The following is a 27,532-nucleotide window of genomic DNA, read 5'->3' as shown; positions in this document are numbered from 1 at the left end:
CTTTGCCACAAATTAAGCCTTAATGCGACTCTTCTGTCTATTGATTTGTTAGCCATGCATTTCCTGTCCTGCTTTGATGTCATTGTGGTGTCAGTGTATGGAAGATTGTAGATAAAATTATGGAGGGTTTTAGCTTTTAAGCTTGTTATTTCAGGGGATTATTTGGCCGCAGTTGAATTAACATTTTTATTCTCTCTTTTTTTTTTTGGGGCCATAAACTGGATTATGTGACTTTGCAGAGGCAATATTAAATGCCCATCGCTGATATGCTGCTGCCATGAACCCCCACCACTACAGAGGAGACCTGTGCGGATTGGGTCTGGGGAGAGCTCTGTTTAGAGGATTTCACCAGCTTGGCCTACAAGCTCCACAACACTCTACATTCGAAACTAGGCCTTAGAGCCAGGGAGTTGAGGAGTATAAAACACATTCACCAGATGTAGCACAAAGAGATCATTATGTGTTACAGATGAATATTCACTGATGCTGCGATTCTGCTGCTCTGTGTGTGTAATATTTCTAAGCTCTGCCGTTATTATTGCCTACTGACTGAACTAACCCAAAATGTTGCTGCTTTTTTGGCACCTTGTTTGTGAAGTGGAATAAATGAGTTTTGGTTTCTTTTGATCCACAGGGACCCTATCACAGCTAGCTGGGAAGAAGCCGAACTAGTCCAGGAAAACAACCACTGCTTGTGTTCAACAGCCTGGACGTGGTCCATTGGTCCCTCTGCAGAGCTCAATACATTCTGAATGGGAACACAGTGAGCAACAGCGGAAAACTCGAAAATACAATACAAACAAAAGGCAGATTAATGGTCAGGATAATCACAGCACAGAGATTTCACACTATTTGTATTTGTATTTTCTGACTCAACAATTTATACCCAATATTGATCTTATCTCAATACCACAGATCTGACTGTGAACAACTGCCAGGCTTCAGCTTTTCCTGTCTGTACTTATACTATATGATGCAGCTGCAGGTTTCACTGTCATTAAAGCACTGAGCTGCAAAATAAAACACAACACCGATCAGATCAGAAGGAAGCTGTTGGATTATTTGCTGGTAGCATAAAAGGGACTGGATGAAAATTATGCTGGAAGGAGATCAGAAAAGGTTAAAGTTTCATTTTCACTTAACAATAATAATAATAATAATAATAATAATAATAATAATAATAATAATAATAATAATAATAATAATAATAATAGGATTAATACTAGATGGTTTGGCAATGTGGGGGTTGTGGAAAATATTTAGTTATTCTCACATTCAGCAATAATGAACAAGAATACACGTAAAGCGTAGCAAACCCCAGGGTCAGCACTGGGCAGTGAGGCACTCAAGGCATAGGGACCAAACATATTACTGCAACTTCCACTCTGATTACATGACACACAGTGGCTCAAAAGCACTTTTCCCATTGAAGATCACTTGAAAAGAAGGAATATACAGATCACAAACTCCTCATCAACTGTCTCACTGAGGTATTGGGCTTCCTGGTGGATTTAAGTCCAACATTCACTCTCTTTTATCTCTCTAGTTAGTCTCTACCAATTCCTAAATGAAAGATATGTGTCTGAAAATAAAAACCGTGACCTGTGAACACACAAACACTCTCTACTTTTCATTTCTGAAATGCAACAGAACCTGTAAATCTGTGAAATGTTGCCTGAACCCATCTTACAAAACTACAAAGAAGCGTTTTAACGATGCAGCTTAATTGCATTTAGTAAATATAAGAGTTTGATGCCTGCAACACACTCTTCCATTGTCTTTTCTTCTAATTACTCTTTTTAATCATTTGGGAGCTGAGGAGGCTGATTGTTGCAGTTTTGCAAATGAAATATTTGCCCCTTCTTGCTGGATACAAGACTTCAGCTGCTCAACAGATTGTTGTCTGATTCTCTTCTTCATGATGTGCCATACATTTTTAGTAGGAGACAGATCTAGGCTGCAGTCAAGCATATGCACGGCAGAATGACGCCTGGCATTGTACTGGTACAATAATATCCACAGAATTACCAGTTTGTGCAAATCAACACCACTGATACACTCCCATTCCATCACAGAGGATGTTTTGTGCACCTTTTGCATCAGTCTGGGTGACCGGTGCAACGTCCTAATGCTTTCCCCCAAAACAAGCTAAACATGAACTCAGAACAAGGCTCTTCCAGAGCAGCTTCAACACTGGTTTCCACCCTTGGGCTTTACGCACTCAGATTTTTATTTTTGTGTTGCAGGCATCAAAAACTTACTAAATACAATTAAGTTGGCCGGTGAAAACACCAAAAATCTTTCTCAAAAATCTTCTTTGCACTTCTTTCGTGTAAATAAATTCAAGCAGATTTTAGTTGTTATCTTATTCTAGAAAATGTCCTAACTTTCATGGAAATTTTCTGGCATTTGTAGAAAACTCTCACTTGTATCCACTTTAAGCTGACTGCACTACTTGAACACAGTGTATTTCCACTTGTGAGGAGGCTATCACAGTGTTTTTCTAAGTCAAGAATAGATTTCAAAGAAAACTCTGGGAACATCTTCTGCAGATATTACAGATAGTGTCTCAGCCTGGTTTCATTTGATAAATGTGATGAACACTTAGTAAAACAATAATTGAAACCCATCAGTATCACTAACTGAAACAATAAGTCATTTAATTTAAAATGAACGATCAGCTAACAAGTTTGATGATCTGTTAACTGTCTCGCTGTTACATCATCTGGTTTAAGCTTCTTGGTTGTGAAGAGTTTCTTCACCTGTTGTCTTTGCATGTTAAATAACTTTGAGTGTCAGACAAAGCAAGTTATATAAAAATTATATAATCATCACCCAGTGCACTTTGAATTCTATGACTTTCAGAGCTCAGTTTATGAATTTAAACTAATCATTACTTCATTTCTGAATGTCAGGCTCCTGACCATTTTTCCAACCCATTTTTGTTTTCCGGTTTATTTGTTTTACTAAATGCAGGTAGTGATACATTACATCCAAATCCTTTCATGATTATACTATCTGGTCTTTATTTGAACTTTGATACTAGATAAGTGAAGGCGGGAGGTGAGCTCGAAACTCCTAATAAGAACTGTATATTTCTGACGCCCGTTATGAAACATATGAGATGTTGCGTCTGGGTCCTGCTGAGCCATTATTCCCTCTCAATTAATTAGAGATGTTCTTTCAACAAGGCTGCAGTTCTTCATCACTCCGCGCGCCCACATTTCTAATCTGAGTGTCTGCTCTCTGAAGAATTGCAAAGGTGGAATCTGGTGTCAGGATAAACAAACAGCATAATGGCGGTATGTCTGAGCTCCATGGCGTGTTCACTGGATATCAATAGAGCCTTCCTGCATCTGAAGGAATCAATGAGCTGCCTTAAATTATGCGAGGACAAGCACATTTTAACTTCATTATGACAACAGAGAGCATCAATGCTGATAAAGCCTTGCGGCCCTTTATGTTAAAAAGATTGATGGGCAGGTGTGGTGCTTAAGTATGTCAAGTATGATTATATTTTAGAATTGCTCTGATGAGAGATCATTAAACATTGAGTATGAAATCTTACAAGATTGATCGACGTAATCACACTTGCAACTCTCGTGTTGGGAAAAATGAATGAACTGGCTTATAAATCAATCATAAAACACACTTTAAAGAAACTTTAAAATAAATTCAGTGTGTAAAAGGGGAACATTGTTAAATATATGTAGCCTGGGTTAGACGTATGCTGGTATGCTGATTTCGGTGCTCAGTAAGGTGTAAAAATTACACTCACAGCTTAACTGCCGAGCAACAGCTGGAATCTCCTGAGCTGTTTTTATGCAGGTTTTCACGTGGGCTTAAATGCGTTTGAACGGAGTAGTGCTTTTGTGTATCTGCTCTTTCTCCTCTGTGCAAATTAGAGCTTTTCACCACAAGTTGCATGAATATAACCTTTATAAAAATAAAAAAAGGAAAATGAAAAACAATGGCGAGTAGAAAAATAATTTGCTTGAGGCACTGTGCAGTTAATTCTGTTCAAAATGTGAATAGAGTTCCTGCCATCACCTAGAAAACAGCAGACTCGTATGTTCAGCAGCTGCGGGAGTGTCAGATTAAATCCTTATTAAGCAGGTACACCGGTCGTGTAGCCGATAGCTCTAGTACGGCTCTGGTTACATGTGGTCCTGATAAACCTTGAGTGCAGATACAACCTCTAACACCAAGAACAAGAAGGAAATGGGAGTGCTCTGGTAGTCAAATGGTTACAGGGCAAAATAAAAGAGTATCCCTAAAAAAAGAAGTGGTTAAAATGTCCTTTTAGTGCACCACCTTTGTTGATCTGTCTGAGAAAAATACACGGTTTCACTGCACAGCAATGTTATGAAGTCCAAAAGAATCAAATAAAGAAACTTTTACAGTTAAAACGTTTTTACGGGACAATGTAGAACACCGTAATGGTCTCAACCACATCTTAAACGTACAGTTTCTTTTGTTTTTCTCTGGTATTTATTGGCCGAGTGCCATTTATCATATCATCAATAAAAAAATACCAGCTGATATAGTGGGACAATATATAAAAAAATAAACGATTGGAAAGTGTCACACACGAAAGCCCGTACAGCAGCAGAGACTGTAAATTTACACAAATGTGCAACTCATCAAACCAAGTCGCTGGGAACCTGCTGTCTTCTGTTACGTTAGAAGTCAAGCAACCTCCAATTACACAGTTAATTTTGTGCACGCTCACACACAAATCTAACAAATATAATTTGCTGCTTAACGGCTCATGTTGCTATCAGCGCACGTTTGTCTGACGCTAACAACCGTCAGCTCGCGCCCTTGGTCTGAGCTAGGATTTCATTATGTTTGGCCCTTGCTGTGAGAAGATTTGGTTTCCAGCTTGTGCTCTGCGCTGTGTGAGGGGCATTCAGTGAAAATATGACACTGTCAAAATGACCTTTTGCCAGGACTCACAGAGACTGCTCTAATTGGCATGTTTTATTGGCATCAACAGAAGCAAACAGAAATGTTCTTCTGTGTGCTGCCATGTTGCTACTTCATAAAAAAAAAAAAAAAGGGATTCTGAAATGTCTGGTTTAGAGTGAAATACAATACCGTAAGCTGCTTTTCATCGATCCATGTAATGTCTCATAGATAAAAATCCTCATACTGGTTTATTTCACTACTTCGCCTCAGAACAATACCAAGATCAATACCAAAGGAGGAAAATAAACGCTTCATGGATATAATGTGTATAGCTATAATCGATCATCATGCAATACTATAAGAAAGGTCATACCTCACAAAGAGTTAGGCTTCTCCCCAATTGTTTAATCAATATTTTTATCATATTATCCACAGAAATAGAGCTGGGAGATGTCGGGGTTCTGCACTGTAGTTAGTTAGCTGCTCACATGCTGATCCACATACACACAAGTGTCCAGACATTCCCACCCACAAAGCACAAATAATCACAGAGACAGACTTTGACCTTGCTCCTGTTCATTTTTACAGAGACTAACTCTCTTTCTCAACTGCCATAAAATCATCTCTGTCACATTTCCAGCTCAGCTCGGCTGTGTGCTTTTCGGTCGAATGTCATGTTGGGTCACGTCATGTGCATAATCTTGATTTTGGGTTCTGTGTCCTGAATTAGACATCCGCTCTTAGCCCAGCTTCTCTCCCCCCTCCGTCACACCAGATGGACCCACAGATGGACACAGCAACGTTCTGTTAGTCCATCGGCTCAGTCGGCAGCCAGCACGTCATGCTCCAGTCTATCGCGTCTCTCGTTCCCCAAATTAGATTTTTATTTGCCTGCAAATCACAGACTCGTTGTCATTTCACATATGACAAACAATAAAACTGCAAGAAGCAGAGTGTTCTGTGACACTCGGCAGATCTGTGATACCTCGAGCACAGCAAACACCAGACACAAATGGATCGTGTTTTGTTTAGTGGGCTATGCTACAGATGCTTGTTAGTGTAGTGGTGGAGCTGTGGAGTGCGTTGGGGGCCTTGACAGGGTCAGGTGAAACTCTCACTCACAGCTTTTACTGTTTGAAGAGAGGTGTCAGATCCCTGTCCAGCTCCCTGCTCTGCTGTTGACTGGTTGCCTCCACTGAGATGACCATCATTATCGGAATAATCTAGCCAGGGCTCAGTCTTGCATTGCAGCATTTGAAAGCTGATTTGCCTAGTCCCTGATCACCTAGGAAGAAACGCTGCACTAGTGTGAACCCCAGACCTTAACCTGATAACATCCATGATTTATCTTCTTTATGCCCTGCTGCTGTTACACAGTCCAGCGGGAGACAGCAGTCAGGCTCTGAGCTGACAGCCCCACAGCTGCTTGTGCTTTTGTCATAGCCCGATCAGCTCAGATTACAGGATGAGCTTCAAAGAGCATCCCAGATATGTAACCTAAACTACTCCACTGGCAGAAAGAGGCTAATATAAAAGGCCCACGAGCTGAGCCAGTTAAATTTCATTTATAGCTTGATCATTTTATATTCACATACACAATATGTAACAAAAGAAAAACACAATTCCATAAAGTATTATAACCTATTAGCTTGTTACCCAGTCAATACAGGGTTGCTCAGAGATACAGCAGGAGGCTGAAGAAAGCACTGTATCGTGAGCATGTCTGATTTAATTAAAGTTTAAGACACAAATATTTGTACTGCAATACCTACATAATAAATGCTTGATACAATTCAGATATTCCACAATGAATTACTCCTTATTAGTTGAAAAAACAGCTGCTGGTGAGGACTGCCCACCTCCCCCAAAGCCTCAGAAGGCAGGCCGTAACTGCTGCGGCGTCTGACAGGTGACTGGGACTTTGAGTGCTTAACTGGCTCGCAGACACCAAGTCTCATTGACAATCTGAGTAGAACGACTTGCACAACGAACAAAGGCATCAGCAGCGCTGACAAGCTGATCAGGCGGTGAAGTGATGGAAAAGCCGGGAAGAGACACCGAGAAGGAAACTAAACGGGGAGAGGGAGACTGAAATGTCAGTATAAAATCTTTATTGCTCACTTCCTTCTGATCACCTTTCTGTTGCTCTGCAGATAATGAAACTTTGTCAGCATCATCATCACAAGTTTCTGCAGGACAAATTTGGAGCATCAGGGGAGCAGTAACCCTTCCAAGAGGAAAATCCTCCTCGCCGTCAGACTGACGTCTCAACAATATTGCGCGCCACCCCTGCAAACCTCTCGCTCAGTTCTTGTGAGGCGAAAAGTGCTCCAAGTCTGATGTGTGCAGAGTCACGATAGTTGGTGAGTGCTGAACAAACAGTCAGACTGATAGACATGATACTGTGAAGGGGGCATGGAACAATGTTTGCTGCTGTTCTCGTGACACTGCACATCACAGAACTGGCTTAGTGGTTGAATTCCTTTGTGACACAATAACTCAGAATATTCATCTGCCATAGCCATAAACTCACTTGTTTATCTGTGCTATAAAGACAAGGTCTCCCTGTGTCTGTGATTTAACGCCGGCTTCCAAACCAACTAAAGAAACCAAGAATATACTCACACTTCATTTACTCTACTGTAGCTGCACCTTAATGACTCCCATGGAGCACCACAAAGTTAGTTTTCGAAGCTCTGCAGAAACTCGCCAGCATTTTACTGCTCTCTACTTTCCCTTCAACCTACAGGGACCAGGGATGTATCAGAAAAATAATCCTAATAACAGCAATTAACAGTAATTAGATTAGTGAAACTGTCTAATGTTAGCATTACATAACAAACATATCTAAAGCAATTAGTCTGTTATTAAATTAGTTTTTCAATTTTCCTCTTCCAAAAAATAATTAATATTTGAAAATGGGCCACAATGGCTGTTTTTCATTTTCTATTAATCTGCTGATTATTTTTTGTGAATAACTGATGAACCATTGAACTATGAATTAGCAAAAAATGGTTCTTGCAATTGCTTTAAGGCCAAGATGAATCCATTAACATGCTTCTTTTTCAGACAACCATTCCAAACCTTAAAGGAAATAACAATTTAACACTGCAGACCTGAACATAGATAAATAGGTCATAATAAAAATGTAGTAACCACGATGACACGTCAAGTATTTCAAGCACACAGCTGTAATAATAACAATTTCATCACTCGCATACTGTGAGAAAAAAAAAAGAGGTTCGCACATTTCAGCTTACAGCTGGCACAAGCAGCTGTGTTTCCATGTTCTGTAGATTCTCATTGTGATCCGTACAACAGGCGAGACAAAGTGAACTGATTTGCTACATCACTGTTAAACCACAGCTGGCCGAGAATGCACGCTGCAAAGTACCAACCCATTTTTTTAATCAGGGGCATTTATATGCTAAAGCAATCTGTGACAGAGAAAGAGAAGAAAAGAAAGGTTGTAATATTTCTGCAACGGCTCTGAAACCAGCTTGAGAGCTCTGCCAAAGTACCCAAACGCTGCTGCAGACACAGTATGCCACAAAGAAGACAGAGCCAAACTGTTTGTCTGAAGTGTTTTCAGTGAGAAAAGTGGAGGTTAACAGTAAGAGGGCTGTTGTATTTTGACCTCTATTCAATAAAGGGCTGAGGTTTTGCCAATTAAGTGGTCTTGGCATATGAGGATTTGAGGACAATATCTTTTACACTTTCTCCCCTCTGGCATTTCACACAAAACACCCCTCCAAACACATTGATCTTGCCTCACGGGGGAGACTTTACGGAACCTGCTTTCCAATTACTCGCATAGGCTTATTCCTCTGACACAGTCTAAGGGAAAACACACAGGATTGGCCTCTAGTCATGACAGGAAAGCTTGGTGGAGGTAAATTTGTGGGTTAGGGCGGGAAGAGCTGCCAGCTTCCAAACACCATGAGTGCGCCGCACTCAGAAAGGCAGATTTACCGTCCACGGGCCCTCTGTGTGCGCCTGTCCCGTCTCCAGTGGCTGACTGAAGACCTTGCTCACCCAACAAAAACACTGTCAGAGATAGCTCAGTCAGCCGTGAAATTGATTTTGTATTAACAAACAAGGGGATCTCTTTCTCCCATGCTGTTAATCAAACCATTTCGAGGAATGAGGGGAAGATGAGAGTAAAATCATTAACTTCCAACAGTAAATCAGGTTCGGTGCCAACCTGTTGTCCCATTAACCCTGAAACCTGTTCAATAGCTAATTAAGGCAATTACTCCAGGCATGACATGCCAGTTAATCATGAATGACTAGCCCATTTATAGTGGTGGCTTCATTATCATTGGCAGCGCTCACTTGACACCCCCCTCATTCTCCACACACACACCTACAAACACACACACACACACACACACACACACAGAAATGCCATGTAGCTGTTAGTCTGTCTCACACCCACTTCCCGTTTATCGGGCTATTATATTATGATATTATGATATTGAGATGACTTTATTTTAACATTTCGTTTTTAATAGTCGGCTGACAGTTGAACGATGATGGGAAATTACAGTACAGCTGCACTAGTAGTCTTCTTACTCTTAAATAAATGAAAAGGTTAATTACTTTGTGTTTGCTGTTTGTTCTCTGCAGCAGCGTTTGGTTGGTTCACTCCGAATTATTCTAGCTCCAGCCAGCGGGAGCTAACTGGAGCATCTGGGGACAGGAGTTATTGACCTTGCTCCAGAGGCGGGGAGCATGTGATCACTTCAACTGGATAGAGTCAATAACAACAGCACTGCCACAAAAACTGATATTATGACATAAGAGAGACATTAGGAAAAGTAAAAGTGCGTTGATTCTGAACTCCTGTTGCACATTTTAGTAACAGCTCTTCAGATAGAACCCAATAATTCAGCGGCATACAAACCCTATTTGCTAGAAGTTTTGTTTGACTTACCAGTCACACAGAATAAACGTTAAAATGACAGATTACCTTCTGCACACTCACTAATTTCATGCTCTCACAAATGTAATGAGAACATGCTTTAGTGTGTGAAGGAAAAGGCCGGGTTATTTTTGTTCCGCCGTCGTTCTGGAGCTGTCCGCGGTGCTGAACAAGACTTCACTCGCTCTCTAACTGTGTGATCAGTGTGCTCTGACACCTACCTTGTCAGCAGTTCCTATCCCACTTGAGGGACTGACTCTGACAGACAGCAGCAGCGCTGAGGGAGGCCTTTGTAGTGAACTGTCCTGAGAGGGAGTATTGATTTTCCTGTTTGTCTCCCCTGACTGCGGCAAGGTGAAGGCTTACTGAAATAACTCCCTCAGCTCTGTGGCCCTCTTCCTCTCAGCTCTCCTCAGTACCCTATAAGGACCAGCAATACCATAAGCCTGCATCTATATGTGCTTGGATGTTTTTTAGCATTCAAGCTGGTCAGAGGGCGTTCATCCTCATGCTGTTAAATGTCACTCTCTCCCCTCCACTGCACATCAATAACTAGTGCTGGCACTGCAGGACACTCTTCTAGGTTGTTCCATTTCCATTTGTAGCCATGAATACAAATTTCTGGATGACCTACCACTGTTGTAAAGATGAGGGGAATTTCATTTAGCTACTGTTGCACTGAGCTGAAGCCGCCAAATGCTGGGCCACATTAAAAAAAAAAAAAGCTGCACTGCATATTTCCCTGTAGCTCTCCTATTAAAAAAATTAAAGAAAGCAAAAAGCTTACCTCAAATACACACTGCGGGGATGGCTTTGACTTTGATCTACTTTCACCAGACAACACAGCAGATAAGTTTAATGCTGTGATTGCAAGTGCGGCGCGTTAATTAAAAACAGCAGTGGTTACTCTCGCTTAGATGTTGTTTGTCTTCTTAATGTGACAAAACACAGCCGCTCATCAAAGCCACAGATAAACAGGCATCTGTTTGCTCTAAGTTATCAAGCACCAGTGCACGGGGTCCTGAGGGAGCGTGGTTCTGTGCCTTTACTTTTAAAACGATTACACCCGGAATCAGACACGTGACCTCGCTCAGTCACTTTCTTTTTACACGTCAGTGTAAATGCCAGATTGATGCATCATGCACCGAGATCGCCCGTGGACACACTTGTTGTACATAAAGCAGCATTTACATGTGACAACAGCGACTGATTGCATACAAAAGAAAACAACAGGCATGAAGAGATGGCAATTAGCAGACTATGGACAAAATTCATTAACCTAATGGATCCATCGGAGAGGGACTGGCAGCCTCAACACCTAATTACACAAACATGTAATCAAAGATGAAGTGGTAAGCCAAAAAACAAGAAGTAGAGATTTAAAGGTTCCTAAAATTAGCCTAACAGTGGTTTTGAATGTTTTAACCCATCATAAAAAAAAGAAAAAGAAAAACCATAGGCATTGAAATTGAAGGCTTAACATCTCTTCAATAATTGTAGCTTTTAGGATATAATAAGCTTTTACTTTAGCTTTCAAAAGCAAAAGGAGAGCCCTGCTATGCGGAGGCACATTATTTCACAGCCTTTAAACACAAAACCCCCAACTGGGAAAACCATTATCATTGCTAATGTCAGATGTCAGAGGGTGTGCATGTGCACAGGGAACCCGAGGGTCAATATTCAGGAACAATGTAATGTGTTGAGCTGAGGGGAGTTTAGAAAAGTCTATGTATAGTCTGGAAAAATTGACTTTTTAATCTAGGCAAAGTCATAAGTTAAGACCAATCAAATGCAGGACACAAACCTACATTCCTTCACTTTGTAACGTGAACGCTGTATTATTTTTTTTTGGTTTGTTTGTTTTTGTTTACAATTTTCCTAAAGAAAGACAACATGAAATGGATTTCATCATCTTACAAGTGTCTGAAAAAAGGCTCCAATCAATGCGGCCACTCTCAGTACACTATATCGCTGTAACACTAAGCTAGATGTTTGCACTTGTACTTGTACTTTTGTGTGTGTGCACCTGCTGAGACTCCCACTCCACATAAGGCAGTGACATTGGATCAGGTAAAAAAAAAAAAATACAACTAAGGGGTTTCCAAGGATTTCAAACCCCTCTTTTTCCTCTCTGCTCGTTGCCTCTTAGTTTTTCTTTGGAACATCCCGCTCTTACAGAGAAAATTGATGTAGTAGCGCTCACCGGGGCTGCTTTTCGTGGACCTGGATGGATTGCATGTAAGTGATGAGATTGGTTTCAGTGTTCCCCCGTGGACTAAAGCCTTTGGTGTTTGGTGATAAATGCCTCCTGTGTGGTAATACAGTGTGATTAACGGACACAGCCCAAAGCCTGATACCTCCTCTCTTTTCTCCCCGCACCTGAATCAATCATCTGCATGGAAATGCCACAGTCTTGTGCTAGAGCAGCTGCTTGGAGCTCAGCTCTTTCTTTTGTCACTTTTGGAGAGCAGATATGGCTTTGGGCTTCACTTTCAGAGACAATAAATGCAGACAGATCAAGCACACACTGTTTGCTCACCTGTACATAGTATGTTTTTGCTGAAAAGGGTATTTTGCACATCATATTTGGATTCGTCCTTTGTTTTATAATGGCAAATAACGTTAAGATACAGTCAGCTAAGCTAAAATCAAGTTAATCAATGAAGTTACATTACACAGGATATTTTAAATGCATCATTTATTATTTGTCCTTTGTTTTAAGAACAATAAAATACTTGCCTAACCTCTAAATGTCCTGAGAATTAATCCAGCCGTCCATTCTCAATGCAGAGGTGACCCAATGAGTTGAATTTAAAAGAGTGACTCCACACACGGCTCCTCACCGAGCAGCGTATGTGATCGGATTGGAGATCACAGCCGACATTTAAAAAAGGCTGCAGTAGCAGTTTTACAAATAGCCATGAAAACATATCATTGGAGGGGAGATTATGGCGGTAGCATAAGCAGTCAAATCAATCCCTGAGTATTTCTGTGCAAGTCGATAAAGGACCCAGGTTAGGCCCATTAGTCATGTTGGCATCCTGCATTGCTTTCCCAGACCTGAAACAATCCTGCAACATCTCTGCATGTTGGAGCTGAAAGCTCTCAACATACCCCAAGTAGGCTTTTTTTCAATAACAGCGGCTTTTATAGGTATGTGAGAGCTCGAATCGATTCTAATTTAGGTCGTATCACATGAATATGTATGGCTTTATTCTCCACCTTAAAATATTTAACAAAGTCAAAATCTGCTCCTTGATGGCGTTGTTGATTATTCATGTGTACTGTTCAAAAAGAAGCACTTAATATTGTTCCCTCCTCTGTGCCTGGTATTGCGAGCAAAGCAAAGGACATCAGTGACAATTTCCTCGACGAGAAAGTAAATAAAGTCACAGCTCAGATTCCTAAACATGAGGGGAAAGGCTCACACGGAGTGATGAATGAAGCAAAGTCCACTTTCTCTTGCAGAATGAGGACTGATGAGAAGTTAACTGATCCCTGGATTTGTGAGTGGGATTTAAAGCTCTGTTTTGCAGCCATTCATCTGGCACCTCGAGAGGGCTGACTGGGACATCAGATGCCTATGATGAGGCTGATGTGCTGTATCACGACACGTGCTGGGACATTATGCTATTTGTTCCACACCGGCACTCTGTGATGCCGCAAGATGTTACTCTGCTCTCTAGTGCTGCGCTGTTGTTGTTGGACAGATTTTCAATACATGAGCGTTATACTGTGGCCTCAGATCCCATTTGTACTGTAATATTTTTTGGTGGGTGCGAGAAGGAATTGATCTAAAGAGGGAAATCATCTTCCTGTGTGAAATAAACTAGTGTTCAGTCACAATAAGTCCAAAAACATATCTGAAACTTTCTGCCTTGATACTCATCATCAAGTATAGTGGTTTTATTAGTTATTGGAATTAATGGGGGCATGGTTTCATATGTTTTTATATATTAAATTATACATGAAAATTTAATGAAAACAAGTATCTGTCCTTAATTACGTGCACTGCAGATGAAATATCTATAATGATATAGCAAAATAAAACAGGAACAAGCACCTATTTATAAATGCAGGAATCTAAGAGGCAATCTGGACTGCAATCTGTTCAGAGAGATTATTCAAATCTCTCTCACAGCAAGTCTGTGTGATGCCACAGCACAGAGAAGATGCAGATGACACCAGAAGCAAAGGTTTTATTGATTGAACGCAATTTTATAGATTACCAGTTCATCACATGTATACATTTTGAGTGAGTGATTTTGGCCTGATCTTCAAAGCACACCTCGACACAGGTTCATCATGCGGTGGGGCTGCTCTGAAGTGCACTGCTTCATTTTTACTCGCAAATCTCCCAGCCAGTACACACCACTCCAACATCAAAAGATCGAGAAGCGTATCCCGCCCGGAGACTTTGGGTTGGTACACTCTTGCAGCAGAAGATTAGTCCATGTGAAGGTGACTCTACCTGTGCTTACACTTTAAAGTGTGCCAGGTGCTCCGTCAAGCCTGAATCCAAATTGGGGAACAGCCTCCCCACAGTATAACTTACCTGTCACCGGTTCGCCCCAGATAAGGACAGATGACCTTTCTACCGGCTGTTATAATAAATCATCTCCAGAGGTAGTTATTCGTGGCATGGGCTCCTCGTCAGACCTTACAGGTATCACTTGAGAAGTAACACTCCAAGGCATGTCCGCTGGTATTTTCCATGTTAGTGTTTGACATGTCAATCTGTCAAGTGAGGGAGCATATGAAAGTGTCTCTCTCCAACTATCTCTCTCTCTGTCTCACACACACACACGTAAGGAAATCACCGAAAGCTCATCTGGTAAAAAGATCTAGTCAAAAACTTCATATTTAATAAGACAGCCCAAAAAGCTGCAGCAGCAGTATAAACCAGTCTACCAGGAAATAGCTTTTAACTTGCTGATCAGGCAGCTCCTTCACAGCAAACACTAAAGAATATACTGTAAAAATTACTTTTTTATGTGCTGTTTATAGTACAGAACTCGAATGTTTGTTCCTTTCTCAATTAGAGAGAAACAGATCCAAAGTTAATTGCTCCTCTGATAGCACTTGCGCAGCTCAGCCACCAAACAGGCCACATGGGAACATTAAACACAGAATCTCTGAATCGCTGCACCAGCTGACTCACTCTCATTACACTGATGACTACATTTAACTTGATCAGTGCGAGGTGCTTCGCTTCTCCTCTTTTTTTTTTTACTTCAGTCTATGGCGTGATCTCATGCTCCGTGATAGCAAGTCTGACATCTGAGAGTCGCAGTAGTTTTTATTATATGTGATGACGCTCCACACTGGTTTAGGTGAGGAAACTAAAATAAATAAAGTGCTAAATCTAAATTTAGGTACTCCAAAGTGATCGAAGGCCAATGTTTTATTTTAGTTAAGACAATGATGTAGCTTATATTGTATAGAATACACAACATACAAAAAAATATACTGAAATTTTAATTAAATGCAGCAGTACATAGTGAATGATTATGAGATTTGATAGGCACTGTAGGTCTTCTGTACAAGCTGGCTTCCACACAACTGTGACTAGAGCACAAGAATCCCGGGAAGCCACTTGACCCAGTATCACCCTTTAATCACACTACAAGAGCTCAATCAGACGATTGGAGATTCATATTTGCTGGGCCAGCAAGTATTTGACAGTAGCATCAGAGAAGCTGCAAGCCGGCTCTGGCAAGCTGCAGAGCTTTCATTACCCAGAGTGGTTTATAGAGGAAGACAGTAAGCTCCCTCTATGCTACATCTCAAAGAGTCCCAAGCCAAATAGGTAATGACAAATAACAACTAACACACATGCAAAGCCATTTATTTTCCCCACATGCTGATATTACGATGGCAACTCAGGACTCCCTGTTGCATCATGTCTCAAGCAGCACATTTCCATGTAGAGCTTGAACACTACTCCCGTCCCAAAAGAGGTGACACCTAATGGAAAATATTTGAAAATATCTTTTGGCCTCAACTTAGCTAAAATAAAAATATAAATATAATATGAAATATTTTTTAGACAGCGTGTTGTACCTGCAGTCCGTTTTTTTCCCCATTTGCCTGTCTTTAGCTACTGCCTTTAGTGCTACTGCCTTCCTCACTGTGTTCCCAAGTTTACTTCTCTTACTGTAGGGAGAACCAGTGGTAAACAAATCCTCTTCATATCGGTGGGCTGGGGTTGGAGGAACAAATTAGATTCATGTTTTCACCCTCTGTTGGTAGGTTTATCTGGCAAAACTCCAAATCACAGATGTGTGATTTGCTGCTGAACCATTTCCAATCAACTAAGGAAGCTCTTTTTCTGAATTAACTCTTACTCAGACTCTCCATGTCTTTTCCTTATGCTGTCAACGGCAAATGGTCACATTTTGGGTGCATATGCAATTAGGTCAACATTCAACTATTTCATCAACACCATATTTTTGTCAGAGGGAAATATTATCACGGTATAGAATAGAGGATACAAAATCGCACAGCCTTACATGGTACTTAAAGAGGCAACATGAGGATAAGCACAAGAAGAAATGAATGGACACTACAGTATGTGGCAGTAGGAAAGACTATATGTGTTTGATAAAGTCTAAATATTCCTTTCAAGTATTACAGATGGAGACCTGCCTGAAAAGGTTATCTACAACTCAGTTCTCCTTCACCCCTTTAGAATATCTGCAAACTACTGCTCTCAGTGTTGTAAATTATGTTTGAAAAACATTAAATACATTTTAGAATTGTACATTTTGAATAAGAATGAGCAAATCATTGTGTTTTAATCCAGTCTTAGACTTTGTGCAATGAAACTGTTTAAATATAGTTATTTTAACAGCACTCCTTTTAATTTTCCATAGTCTAGTTTCAGTCACACCTAAACACTTCCTAGACAGTTTAATTTTCTTTGTCATGATGGTGAACAAGTGCTTGACATATGCTGTTGCACTTTCCGTCGAGGTATCACTTAATTATCAAACCAACTGGATTACTGCTCAGGCCTGCCAGCAATGACGACTTGAATTAATGACATGTGAAAAGCAATCTCAGTGCCCTGGAAGTCCGAGGCCTGCAAGGGCACTCTCAGCTCCACACATAATAAACATCCCATCGTTGGGATGAGCACTTTGCCTCCTACATCTCAAGATACAACCAGAACTGTAAATCTGCTCAACTTTCCTCCCTCAGGTTCATCTGTGTCCAGAGGGCAACCATTACCCTGGTGCTTCACTGTGTCTCATTGAAGTTGTGCAATTTCACTTTCAGACTAAGCAGAAGGCTTCAGTGTAAAGAAGAAGTGTAGATCTAGAGTGCAACAAGGAATTTATCAATTTACTGCCACTGTTGTGCTATATTTGTGCTTTCTCTCTAGTCTAGTAAGTGCAAACAGAACAATGCAAATGCAAATGGGAACAGAACAACAACAGTTTGAAGTACATGAAGTCAAACTGACAAGATACTGTGCCACATCAGAGTTTGCAAACTGTAAAAGACAACCACTCGCTCCATTCAAGTTCATTTGGGTCAGGTTGATAATGACTCCCTCCCACATGCTGATTCAGAAAGATGGCCATCGCTGGTAGAACTCATGCAAAGGTAGCAGAGTGAAACATCCACAGTTCAATGATCAGAATGGTGAGTGGTAATGACCGTGCAGTAATTGCAGCCCTTTCTGCATTACTTATTATTAATAAAATATGATGTACAGTGTTACTGAGCTAAGAATCAGGGTATACCATCTGTGAGCCATGCAAGTAATAACAGTCTATTACTGCTGATGGAGGGTTGTGGAAGTGAATATGTTATTTTGATGAAAAGAAATACTGTAGGAAAGATGTTTAATGGGTTTGCAGAATACGGAGGTGAGATACAAATGGCTTCACAGCTTTAAAAAAGTAATTTGTAATAAATAACTAATAAGAATTAGTTACTAATTAGAGTCAAGTAACCTACCAGATGAATAAAGAATGGTCCCAGTCAAGGGGATAAGTCCCATCATGTAAACTCTAGGCCAATACTTAGTACAGTACATGTTCAATTTAAAATAGCTCTGTACAAAAAATCAAGACAAGAATAAAACCAAAATCACTGGTCATCATTATAAAGTTGACTAATATTACAATAGTTGTCTATTCAGGTTCTTTTCTTATATTTTGCATATACAGTGCACAACAATATAGAGACAATTCTTAAATACAAAAACCATAAAAAGGACACTGTGATCTGAACATTCACATCCAGAATGAAAGGACATCCTCTGTTATTGCTACACGATGTGCACATCCCTCTCTGTGTTTCATCAAAGGAGAGCATTGCAGAGCATTCATACTTAACTTGTGTTAAGGCTTTGGTCTCTTTGTACTTCTGAACCAAGCATTTATTATGCATAAGCAACGCGAAAGCCCCTAATGATGATTTTATAATTGATAAAAACTGTGACATCAGCATTGTGCATAAAATTAATGGTCAAAAGTAGAACAGCATTTCACCTAAATTGTATATTAATGTATGCACCACAGACTTTTTGAGTATTCACCATTCTTTAGTGTGCAAACTAGTGTTACAACCATGCACATTATAATTTTTGTTTGTTAAAATGTTTTCCTTTGAGGAGCATACATCTGTAACATGTGTAAATGAGATGTATTGTATGTATTACATATGTAATGAGAATCTACATTGTTCTTCTAGTTTTTTGATGGTTTTGAATGTAAAATTAATATATATATATATAAAACAAGTTGGTTTACTATTTACAACAACATCTATATGCCTGTAATTATGGTTTTTGTTAATAATATTTGACAGTAATCTGCTGTAAATGTCGTAGCGTCCTGGGATAAGGTGTGGCAGGAGGCCTCTGCGTACTTTAGTGATGCACCTATGAACATGAACCTTTTGCTTGATTTTCAGGCCACATTTCTTGTTTTCCTGTCCATGTTTGTTTCACGTTTCATCTTGGTTAATTGTGCTGTTATTAGACGCAGAGATGTTACACTGCGAGTGCGGTTGGTTGCACCATTAGTTGTATTGATCCATGTTCAGCGAGAGATTGTCTCTTGTGGTATTATTCTGTATAGCCAATAAAGTTCTGAGATAACACTTGTACTGATTTTCTTCATGAGTGACCCACAGCTTGCCACAGAAAGTGAGAGGTAGTGTCTGTTTACATACATAACCCAATTTAATAAATGGTGGGGTAAATTTAAAACACTTCATCTCTTTTTTAATTGTAGAAATATGGATATTATTACATTGTTAAGATGTTTTATAATGATGCTGTAATTTTATAGAATAAATGAAGGTGCTTGCTTTAAAATAACATTTGGCACTTTATTGTAATTTAAACGTAACTATTTGGCAACTCTGCTGCCAGACTTTTCTTTTATACAGTGCACAGGTGAGTTGTAAACATAATAAAACTCATCAATAAGAAGACTCATATCCCATATAGCACATACCAGAAATGAGTTTGCAATAAAAAGACAAGCATTCCTGGGCTTAGATCTGATTACTTCGTGCTTCATAATGAAATATTTGGATTATTTGGGTTCACAAATTCAAGTATTTAACCTCACCGTGTGCTTGGTTGTAACACTGTTTCTAGGTTGTGCAAATAGTAAAGGTGACTGCTGGAAATGTTCGTGCTATGCATGAAGAAACAATTTGAGTGGAGTGCTGGCTGTCCTACTTTTGATCATTGATTTTTGCCTTTGAGGATTCAACACTCAACTAAACAGACTGGATACGAGTGTGTTGATTTGTAACATATATGCACAAAACTACCACGAGGCCAAAGTTAGAATGCAAGTAGCTCACAGGGCCTCACACTGTCCAGACAGTAACACTTAAAGAAAATTATATTAAACTCCATCTCCATGTGGATGTGTATGGCCAAATCAGGAATTAATGTACCTGCTAAATTAGTAGCAAATGAATGAAGTGATAGAAAAGACCAGAGCTTCTGGACACTCAGAAGCTGCGTCAGCTACATTACTTGACCCTATTTTGTCAAATGTAGTTTTAAACAGTACAGAAAAGCAAAATGTGTTTAAAACTGTGACTGTAGGCACAGAAGAAAATATGGTTTTCTTGGAATTAAAACTATCTCAAAAACTAAACTACTTTAGCCATTGACTTAACATAAAAGTAAAAAGATAACCTTCATGGCCAAGGCAGTGATTTTGATACAGTAAAATAAATATGAATCTCTACAAATAAAACATTTTTTCCTAACCATGGGCTGGGTTTAAAATGTGCTCATCACAGATCTAGATCATATGGTAAATACTATCCCATGATCTGAATCAGTGCCAATTATTTAAGTATATTTGCAAAACATCCAGTTTTCATGTTTCAGTGCATGCCGGCTTAAAGGTATGAAGAAGAATGTGGTAAAATTAAGCTCAGGTAATTGTGGTCACTTGTTTGTCTTCCTACTTTAAAAAGAAACCAAGCTCACACTTTGGGCTGTCATGTAAAAGTCTATACCCCCCCCCACTGAAGAAGCACACTCTCTTTGTTTGCTGGGAATGACAGTGAGCATGTGAGCATGCACAAATGTTTAGGTGTTCTGGTTGACTGGCTTCTTGTTTACATGGAAGCAGTGTCTTAGTCTAGACAGGTTTAGATATTCTGCAGCCCATTGAACCTGGATTGCTGGGGCTTGGCCGAAACACCAGCGTGCCCCTTTTGTTGAGAAAGTCTTCAGCACATATTGAGCCCTTGCCCAAACACATTAAGAAAAAGCCATTATCACTGGCGGCATGATCAAGTACTGAGGACCATCGAAGAGTCTATCTGCATTGCTATCTCTGCCTCTTTAAGACCAGGGGAGAAGCCGAGCAAAATATGACCTGGACTCTTTATGACCGCCCAGGACTGGGTGTTAATGGTGGACAAACAGCCAGTGTTCCCCTAGCACACTGCCAAGCCCACTGTAAGCTCTGTCTTAGTTTCTGAGGCAACAATTATGGTGGTTATGATGGAATTAACACTAACACGGGAGGAGTAAATGGAGCCTTTGAGCTGAAGAAGAAGCAACCTGAGGGTCTAGTTAGTGACTGCTGCAGATGAGGTTGAATGACACAATGCTTCCTGGTTAAAGTAGGCTGCAGATGCTTTGCAGGGTGTCCATTGCACTCTCTATCACAGGGGAGAGGAGAAGGAGAGTCATCACTAACAACACACAGGTGGCAGAAAGGTCCTCCAGGTTGCTCTGGATAAAGAGGCTGTATTATGGGCAGCAGCAGCTGAGGTTTGATCAACCTCACTGGGTTCTCCAAGGCAAGAGTGCATGATGCTGAGAGACCTGAAACACCCGCCCCAGATACATCGCTAACGAGATGCCCTAGCTTTGCATCACAAGATGTACATTAATAAATGCATTTTTGTATCATACTGTACTCATCAGATGGGTTGATTTAATTAAAAACTCTGCTCCCCACCACGTTAAACTGTTCCATCAGCATATTCATTATTTTCGTCTGCAGGGTACATTTAAAATAAATGTTGCTGGCATTTGAAGATATGCAATTATGTGACTATTAAACTAAGATGACAATATTGACATTTACAGAAGGGGAATTGGACAGCCTCAAGTCTAACACACAGTACTTGCAGTACTGGAGTAGTGTGCTCCACTTGGGACTTCAGGGTATATGTTTGATCATCACATTTCCTCACCTTAAACCTGCAGCCGAAACAATAAAACTGTGTTGTTACTTTAAAATCTCAGTGATAGATGTTCTGATTGCACACAAAAAGAAAATAATGCAGTGAGAAACTGAATATGTTTATTTTCAATTCAGTGGAAAGCAACATGAAATATTTCTCTGATACTGACCTACAACCTTTTACTACATGTGCGAAGTTCTTCTGAAAACACCCTTTACTCAGACCCTGCTTTATGTTTTAGTACACGTACATTTTGAAAATTAGCTCCTTGTTATGTGACCCAGTGTCATATTGAATATATCTACCAGAGCTACTCCGGATTTAGCAGTTATATAATGAACTATTACAATCAGAGTTAATTCTAGCAGCTCTCCTCAGTATAGTCCTCTGAAATCACCTGAGAGGAAAACAATCCGCTCAACAAGCTATATTCATCTGGCAGACAATGGTAATACCACGAGGCTCTCCACAAAGCAACTTAAGAGGACAGCACTTAGAGATATGTTTCTCTAAAAAGCCCCTGCAAACAGTCAGCTCGCCTGCTCCACTTCTCTCCTGACTGACAGCACACTCCAGAGGAGCCGCACTGCAGGACACGCACACTGATCCAGTCTGACACTCCTAACCTTTCCTGGGCTGCACGGCCGGTTCACCAAGCAGTGAGCCCTGCCCGGCTGAAAAGGCCATGCAGTGCCATGCAGGCAGCACCATCGCAGCACACCTTGACCCCCTCCCTCCCTACCTCCCTCATTGGCAATCTCAAGAGCTGGCAAGGTGAATACTTGGGACTGCAGAAAGCCAGACACTCAATATGAGAAGCAAAACAAGGGCATACCATATGAATCTGGCTGTGATTTAAGACTGGAATTCTCAATGGCACCCTTGGGTGAAGTAAAGACTTTTGTAACAAGTGGATAATTGCGTCTTTATTACATATTTTAACCATGCAAGTGTGTTTTATTTTGACTTTATATAATTAAAGATATTTTAATTAAGGCATTGCTCAAACACATACTTATTATGGAGATGAAATCTGCATAATGCTATTAGTCATCTGAGTGGATGTGCTGTGTGCAGCGGACGGTTAGTGAGGGGGTCTAACAGAAAGTGTCTGCCAACAGTCCTGGTCGAGTCAGAGTAATCTCAGAATACATGCTGCGGGAGGCCACTAAAGAACAAGGGGTGAGGGGAATGTAAGTGCAGAATAGATGATGCAGCTGTGAAATGAAGAGCTGTCAAATCTAGTGAGCACTTTCCCGAGTAAAGGAAACACTTGGCACAGTAGAAATAAATCATGGGCTCATGTACTTCTCTGTATTTGCAAAACAGAAAAGGAAATTGCAGCCGGAGCTGCAGTTCAAATGCCAGCATGTGTGACAAAACATTTGGTGAGTGCTTTTATGTGTGTTTGTGTAGGTATCTTTAAAGATATATTGTCTAACTGATGAATCAATGTTCAATTTAGCAATTTAATGAACAGCAAAAAAAAAAAAAAAAAAAAAAAAAAAGGAACTGCCCCATTGCTCTCAAACTGATGTCAAATGTTAAACTCATTTGGCTCATGTGGCAACAAGTTCATTACATTGCACACCTTTTATTATTGTAATGTATTGTAATGTGTCTCTGCTGCATTAATCAATTATAAACGACCTTTCTGCTGCAGTTACAACGCAAACAACTGTAGAAATAACACAGTTAGGACTGAATGTGCTTCATCTGAAGCTCCCTTAACTCCTGAGATAAGACATCAAATGGAGAAAAACGGGCAGCACAGCAGTAGTGATATGGTTCTGCAAGCAAACAGGAGCGCCTCAGTTGAACTCTGACACCAAGACCAAAGATGCAGAAGGAGTTGTATGCACTTTATTTCTCTTGTTTCTAACTGACTCCAAGAGGAAGACAGTGAGCTCCCATAGGTTATGCACATTGACTCTTTTGTATGCAAGAAAGAGGCCCCTGTAGGTTTGGGGCCACAAAGATATGTGTGTGATGCATGACATTTACCTGTTTCTCATACACACACCTACACACACACACACACTTAGACAGCATGAAGTACCTTTTATTCCTCTGGGCCTCCTTCTTATCCATAATGACAGGTACACAGTTCGTTAGCTCGGTCCAGTCTGCATGCAGACCGCAGCTCCAGCCAGTCGAGAACCGGGAGAAGAGCCAGGACTCGTCTTTCCCCGGTCGGTGACAGGTGCATTTCTTCTGGCCCGGTTTGCAGTCGCACGGCTGCTCCAGGCGAATATTCCTCACCAAGTGCCTCCCGAAAGTGGTGCCCCCGGTCTTCTGGATGTGCAGAAACACGATCACGTCGTCCCCTTTCATGTTGAACTCCACGTGTCTGTCGAGGTCTCTCTCCGTGAAGTTAAATTTCGACGGTACTCTCGGAGGACTCTCGTCCTCCAGGTCCGGATCTCTGTAGAAGTCATCGCTGTCCTGGTACGCGGTGGAAAGTAGGCTCACCCCCCTTAATTTCTCCCCAGTCTTAAAGTGGCACGAATTGCTGCCGGCGGGACAGATGTACTGGTAACCTATCGTCACAAAAAGGACAGCTAGGACCGGGACCAGGATGAGCTTATTGGACCTGTCATCCATCATATCACCACAGTGTCTTCATTCCGTTACTGTGAATAACAAGTAGCGCCCATGGGCTCTTCGGGGATCAGTTTTCATCCATGCCTCCGACGGACTAAAGGTGATCATTTCAGTGCCACATGTTGATCAGATCAGATAAGACCCCCACACCTCCCACCAACACATAATCTGGAACAAAGGACAAGTCCACCTTTTTGGGTTCTGGGTTGCTGGAAATGGTGTCCGCAGTCAAAAGTCATGGTATTATGATGTGTGTCTGTCCAACTTCTGGAGCCCGTGAGGAGCCGCATCCGCGCCGCCGACTCCCATCCTACGGTGTCAAGTTAAAACTGAGGCAGTCGAGGAGAGTTGTCAGCTTTGTTCTTTTAAATGTTTATTTCCTGCCGATCCGATTCCAAATCGCAGCTTGGCTCATTTCCGTGTGAGACTTTGACTCTTTGTGCGGCTCCTCCGGCAGCATCCGACAGCATCCTCCGCGGCTTGAGCCGGTCTGACTGACTGTGCTGAAACAGAGCCTTTGAGAGGATGATGCTGATGCTGCTGCTGCTGCTGCTGCTGCATCCGACAACACAAATATGCGCTATGCTCTCGTCGTGGTTGGGCTGGGAGAGCTCTACATCCCATCCCGTCCATCTCATAATCTTGTTTAACACTGTGCAAAAGGCAGACGCAACACCGACACTGAAGTGATCCGACCACATAGAAATACACAATCCGTGGTAACTTTCTGAAGCGCATTATCCCAGTGTGACCTCTGATGATTAAAGAGATAGTACTGGCTCTATGCTCACAGCATTTATTAGCCAGCTTTCTAATTAGGCTCTAACATTTTAAACAGCCTAATTTAATATCTACTCATCAGACAGTGCTGTTAGGAGAACCAGTTATAATTGAATCAGTTCCTTTCTCTGCAGCACTAATTGTCATATAACACATCTGCAACCATTAGTTAGAAAACACCATGCACTGTACTTACCTGCAAAAGATTTCCAAAAAGATGAGTTATAGCCACGGTCTGGAAATGAATATAACACATTAATATCAAAACCCATATCATTCAATTAATTAAATATACACTGCAGTAACACTTTATTTGTTAATTTGGATTATACACAATATAGAACTTAGTAGATAGTTTGTAACACACTGTAAGCAGCTATAAATAGCTACAGGTTTAAATACCTTATTCATTAGGCAATTCCATTTATACAGTGATTACAGGCTCTTTAATGATCTGCCTCCACTTGGAGTACTTGCCAGAGTAGTTATTAAATATGTCAACAAACCATTTATTATATATGCAGGCTACTGGTTATAAAAGCTACATTTCAAGTAGGTTGAAGTGTGGCCAATTAATCTGTCAGTTATTTTAAATCAATCATTTGGCAGTAAATGTCAAGACTGGTGTAAAACCATGTGCTCTAAAATATCACAGAAACCTGGGGGCAAATTTAAAGAGTCTTAGGTTCAGATTTCTTGTTTTGTCAAAAATGATCAGTTATGATAAGCAAAGAGAAATGGCACAATAGAGATTTTAAGGCTAGTTTGCATTTTGTAGAATTGTACTTATTGTTGAGTTTTGTTTAATGCGTTGCACATTAGATTAATAATACTGTATAATGTGGCACTGATTCATGTTATGGCCTAAATATATACCTATATAAAATAAACATTAGATGACATTTATAAGTAAATCCCTTTATTAAACCATACGTGATAAAACAGCAACTTGTTTTGTGTAATATAAGGTCAAGTTTAATATAGAAAACCCCAGATAAAGCATCTTTATGTTTTAAAACTGAGCCGAGGGATCTGATCTGTGGAACATGCTGCAGTGTTTGTTTGGTGGGAAACGGTTTGAGCTGCAGACTCTGTCTCTGTAGCTGTCTGCCGCGGTGCCGGAATAAATTCCCACATTATCGTCAGGTTTAATTAATTTCACACCCGTTGCTACTGATTTTGACCGCAGAAATAACATTACTAAATATGCCTAAATACATTTATTTGAAATACGTTATTTTTTGTTTTCCGGTTGTGTCGGTTAGGAATAAGGGTCAGCGCGGGCCACCCCCAGACGCCGCAGGGACCCCCGGCGACTTGCTAGCTGGAGGGGCTGTTAACTGCCTAAAATACTTCACCTTTGTGTGGAAGCGATCATCATCACTAACGGGGTGAGAGGCAGCTGGTATATTAATGGACACACGACAGTCGAGCCTTGACAAGTGCTGTAACGAGCCGTGTTTGTTTGCTAAAGCCATGCTAGCACCCGGTTTGAACTACGACGGGGCTGTTGTAATGTAACGGTGATGCTACAGCTAAGTTAACTTCAGTCCGCTCTGACCCTGTGAAACGTTTATTTGTCATACAAACATATTTAACCCACGTTATGAAGCTTTAGCTCGACTGAAACTGCTCGACTTAACACGCATCTTCTGCCACATTACTCTACATGTGAGGCTCTTTGAGACGTCTCTGTGTGCAGCGGTGTTTGGGTTGAGATAATAACTTATAGTAACTACGTGGCACTGAATGGCACGACTCAGCAGACAGAGGTACCAAGTGTGTGAACCCCACTGCTTTCTTCTCTCTGACGCTGTTAGGTTCATGACACGTCGCTCCGGATAACTTACAATGAAGAACACCGTTGTGCTGTCTGTGCTGCTGCTGCTGAGCATACATCAGGTCTTATCAGCATCCAAAGGCGTCACTACGAGTCTGAAAGCCAAGTGGAGCATGACGCCTTTCCTTCTGGAGACAAGGTACTCATTCCTATAACCTCCATGCATGTCTGGCAGGGTCGTGGCTGCGATTCTAAGGTGATGAGTCTAATCCCCCCTAAAGCTGGGGATCCATGTCTGAAAATATACACTGATCAGCCACAATATTTAAGTCCACAAACTTTTGATGTAAATAACCTGATTGTCTAACCCCATAATACATAATACAACAGGCAGCAAGTGAACAGTTCTTCCAAGTCAGTCCCTGAAGTTATTGTGTTGGAAAATTAGTCAAGCATAAGGATTTGTGATGGCTAGACTGGATCTAAGCATCTCCAAAACAGCAGGTCTTGTGGGATGTTCTGGTATGCAGTGTTCTGTATTAGTGGTCAAACATATGTTTTATTTAAATGTGTGTGGGTCTGTGTAGCCGCTGGTTTTAGTGTTGTAATTGATCCGTGTTATTGCAACAGGTTATTGTATCTGTTTGCTGTGCAGTAACATCACAAGTTATTAACATTAAGGCTACTGCAAGAGCTTCATTTTATTGTTAACTAACTTTGTATAAATGTCTCTTTTTTCTGGTTTACTAGAAATTTGTTCCTCAAAATTAGAATTTGTGCCAAAATATTGTGCCTATATATAATGTGCTGTAATCTACTGTATGCATGTTAAGTCTTTGTAG

General features: G+C 40.7%; 2 protein-coding genes across 5 annotated transcripts in view; one reads left to right on the top strand and one right to left on the bottom strand.

The window, feature by feature from the left end:
• The window catches only part of hs6st3b (heparan sulfate 6-O-sulfotransferase 3b), a 47,852-nt gene extending 23,719 nt beyond the window's left edge, over positions 1 to 24,133 (bottom strand). Inside the window, exon 1 of the mRNA XM_026376882.1 lies at positions 23,586 to 24,133. Within this exon, the coding sequence (XP_026232667.1) occupies positions 23,586 to 24,133 (548 nt within the window). The remainder of the gene's footprint in view (positions 1 to 23,585) is intronic.
• Positions 24,134 to 26,216: 2,083 nt separating this feature from the next.
• uggt2 (UDP-glucose glycoprotein glucosyltransferase 2) overlaps positions 26,217 to 27,532 on the top strand; it is a 32,857-nt gene continuing 31,541 nt past the window's right edge. For 3 of the 4 annotated variants that reach the window (XM_026377099.1, XM_026377098.1, XM_026377100.1), the window contains exons 1-2: positions 26,217 to 26,301; positions 26,731 to 26,889. In XM_026377099.1, coding sequence (XP_026232884.1) covers positions 26,762 to 26,889 — 128 coding nt within the window. In that variant the 5' untranslated portion in view covers positions 26,217 to 26,301; positions 26,731 to 26,761. Of the gene's footprint in view, positions 26,302 to 26,730; positions 26,890 to 27,532 lie in introns of those variants that run through there. The other variant, XM_026377101.1, reaches the window with a different exon arrangement.

Source organism: Anabas testudineus, chromosome 21 (genome assembly GCF_900324465.2).
Source record: "Anabas testudineus chromosome 21, fAnaTes1.2, whole genome shotgun sequence".
Taxonomy (NCBI): Eukaryota; Metazoa; Chordata; class Actinopteri; order Anabantiformes; family Anabantidae; genus Anabas; species Anabas testudineus.
Note: the sequence above shows the minus strand (reverse complement) of the source record. Positions and strands in the feature narration are given on the sequence as shown.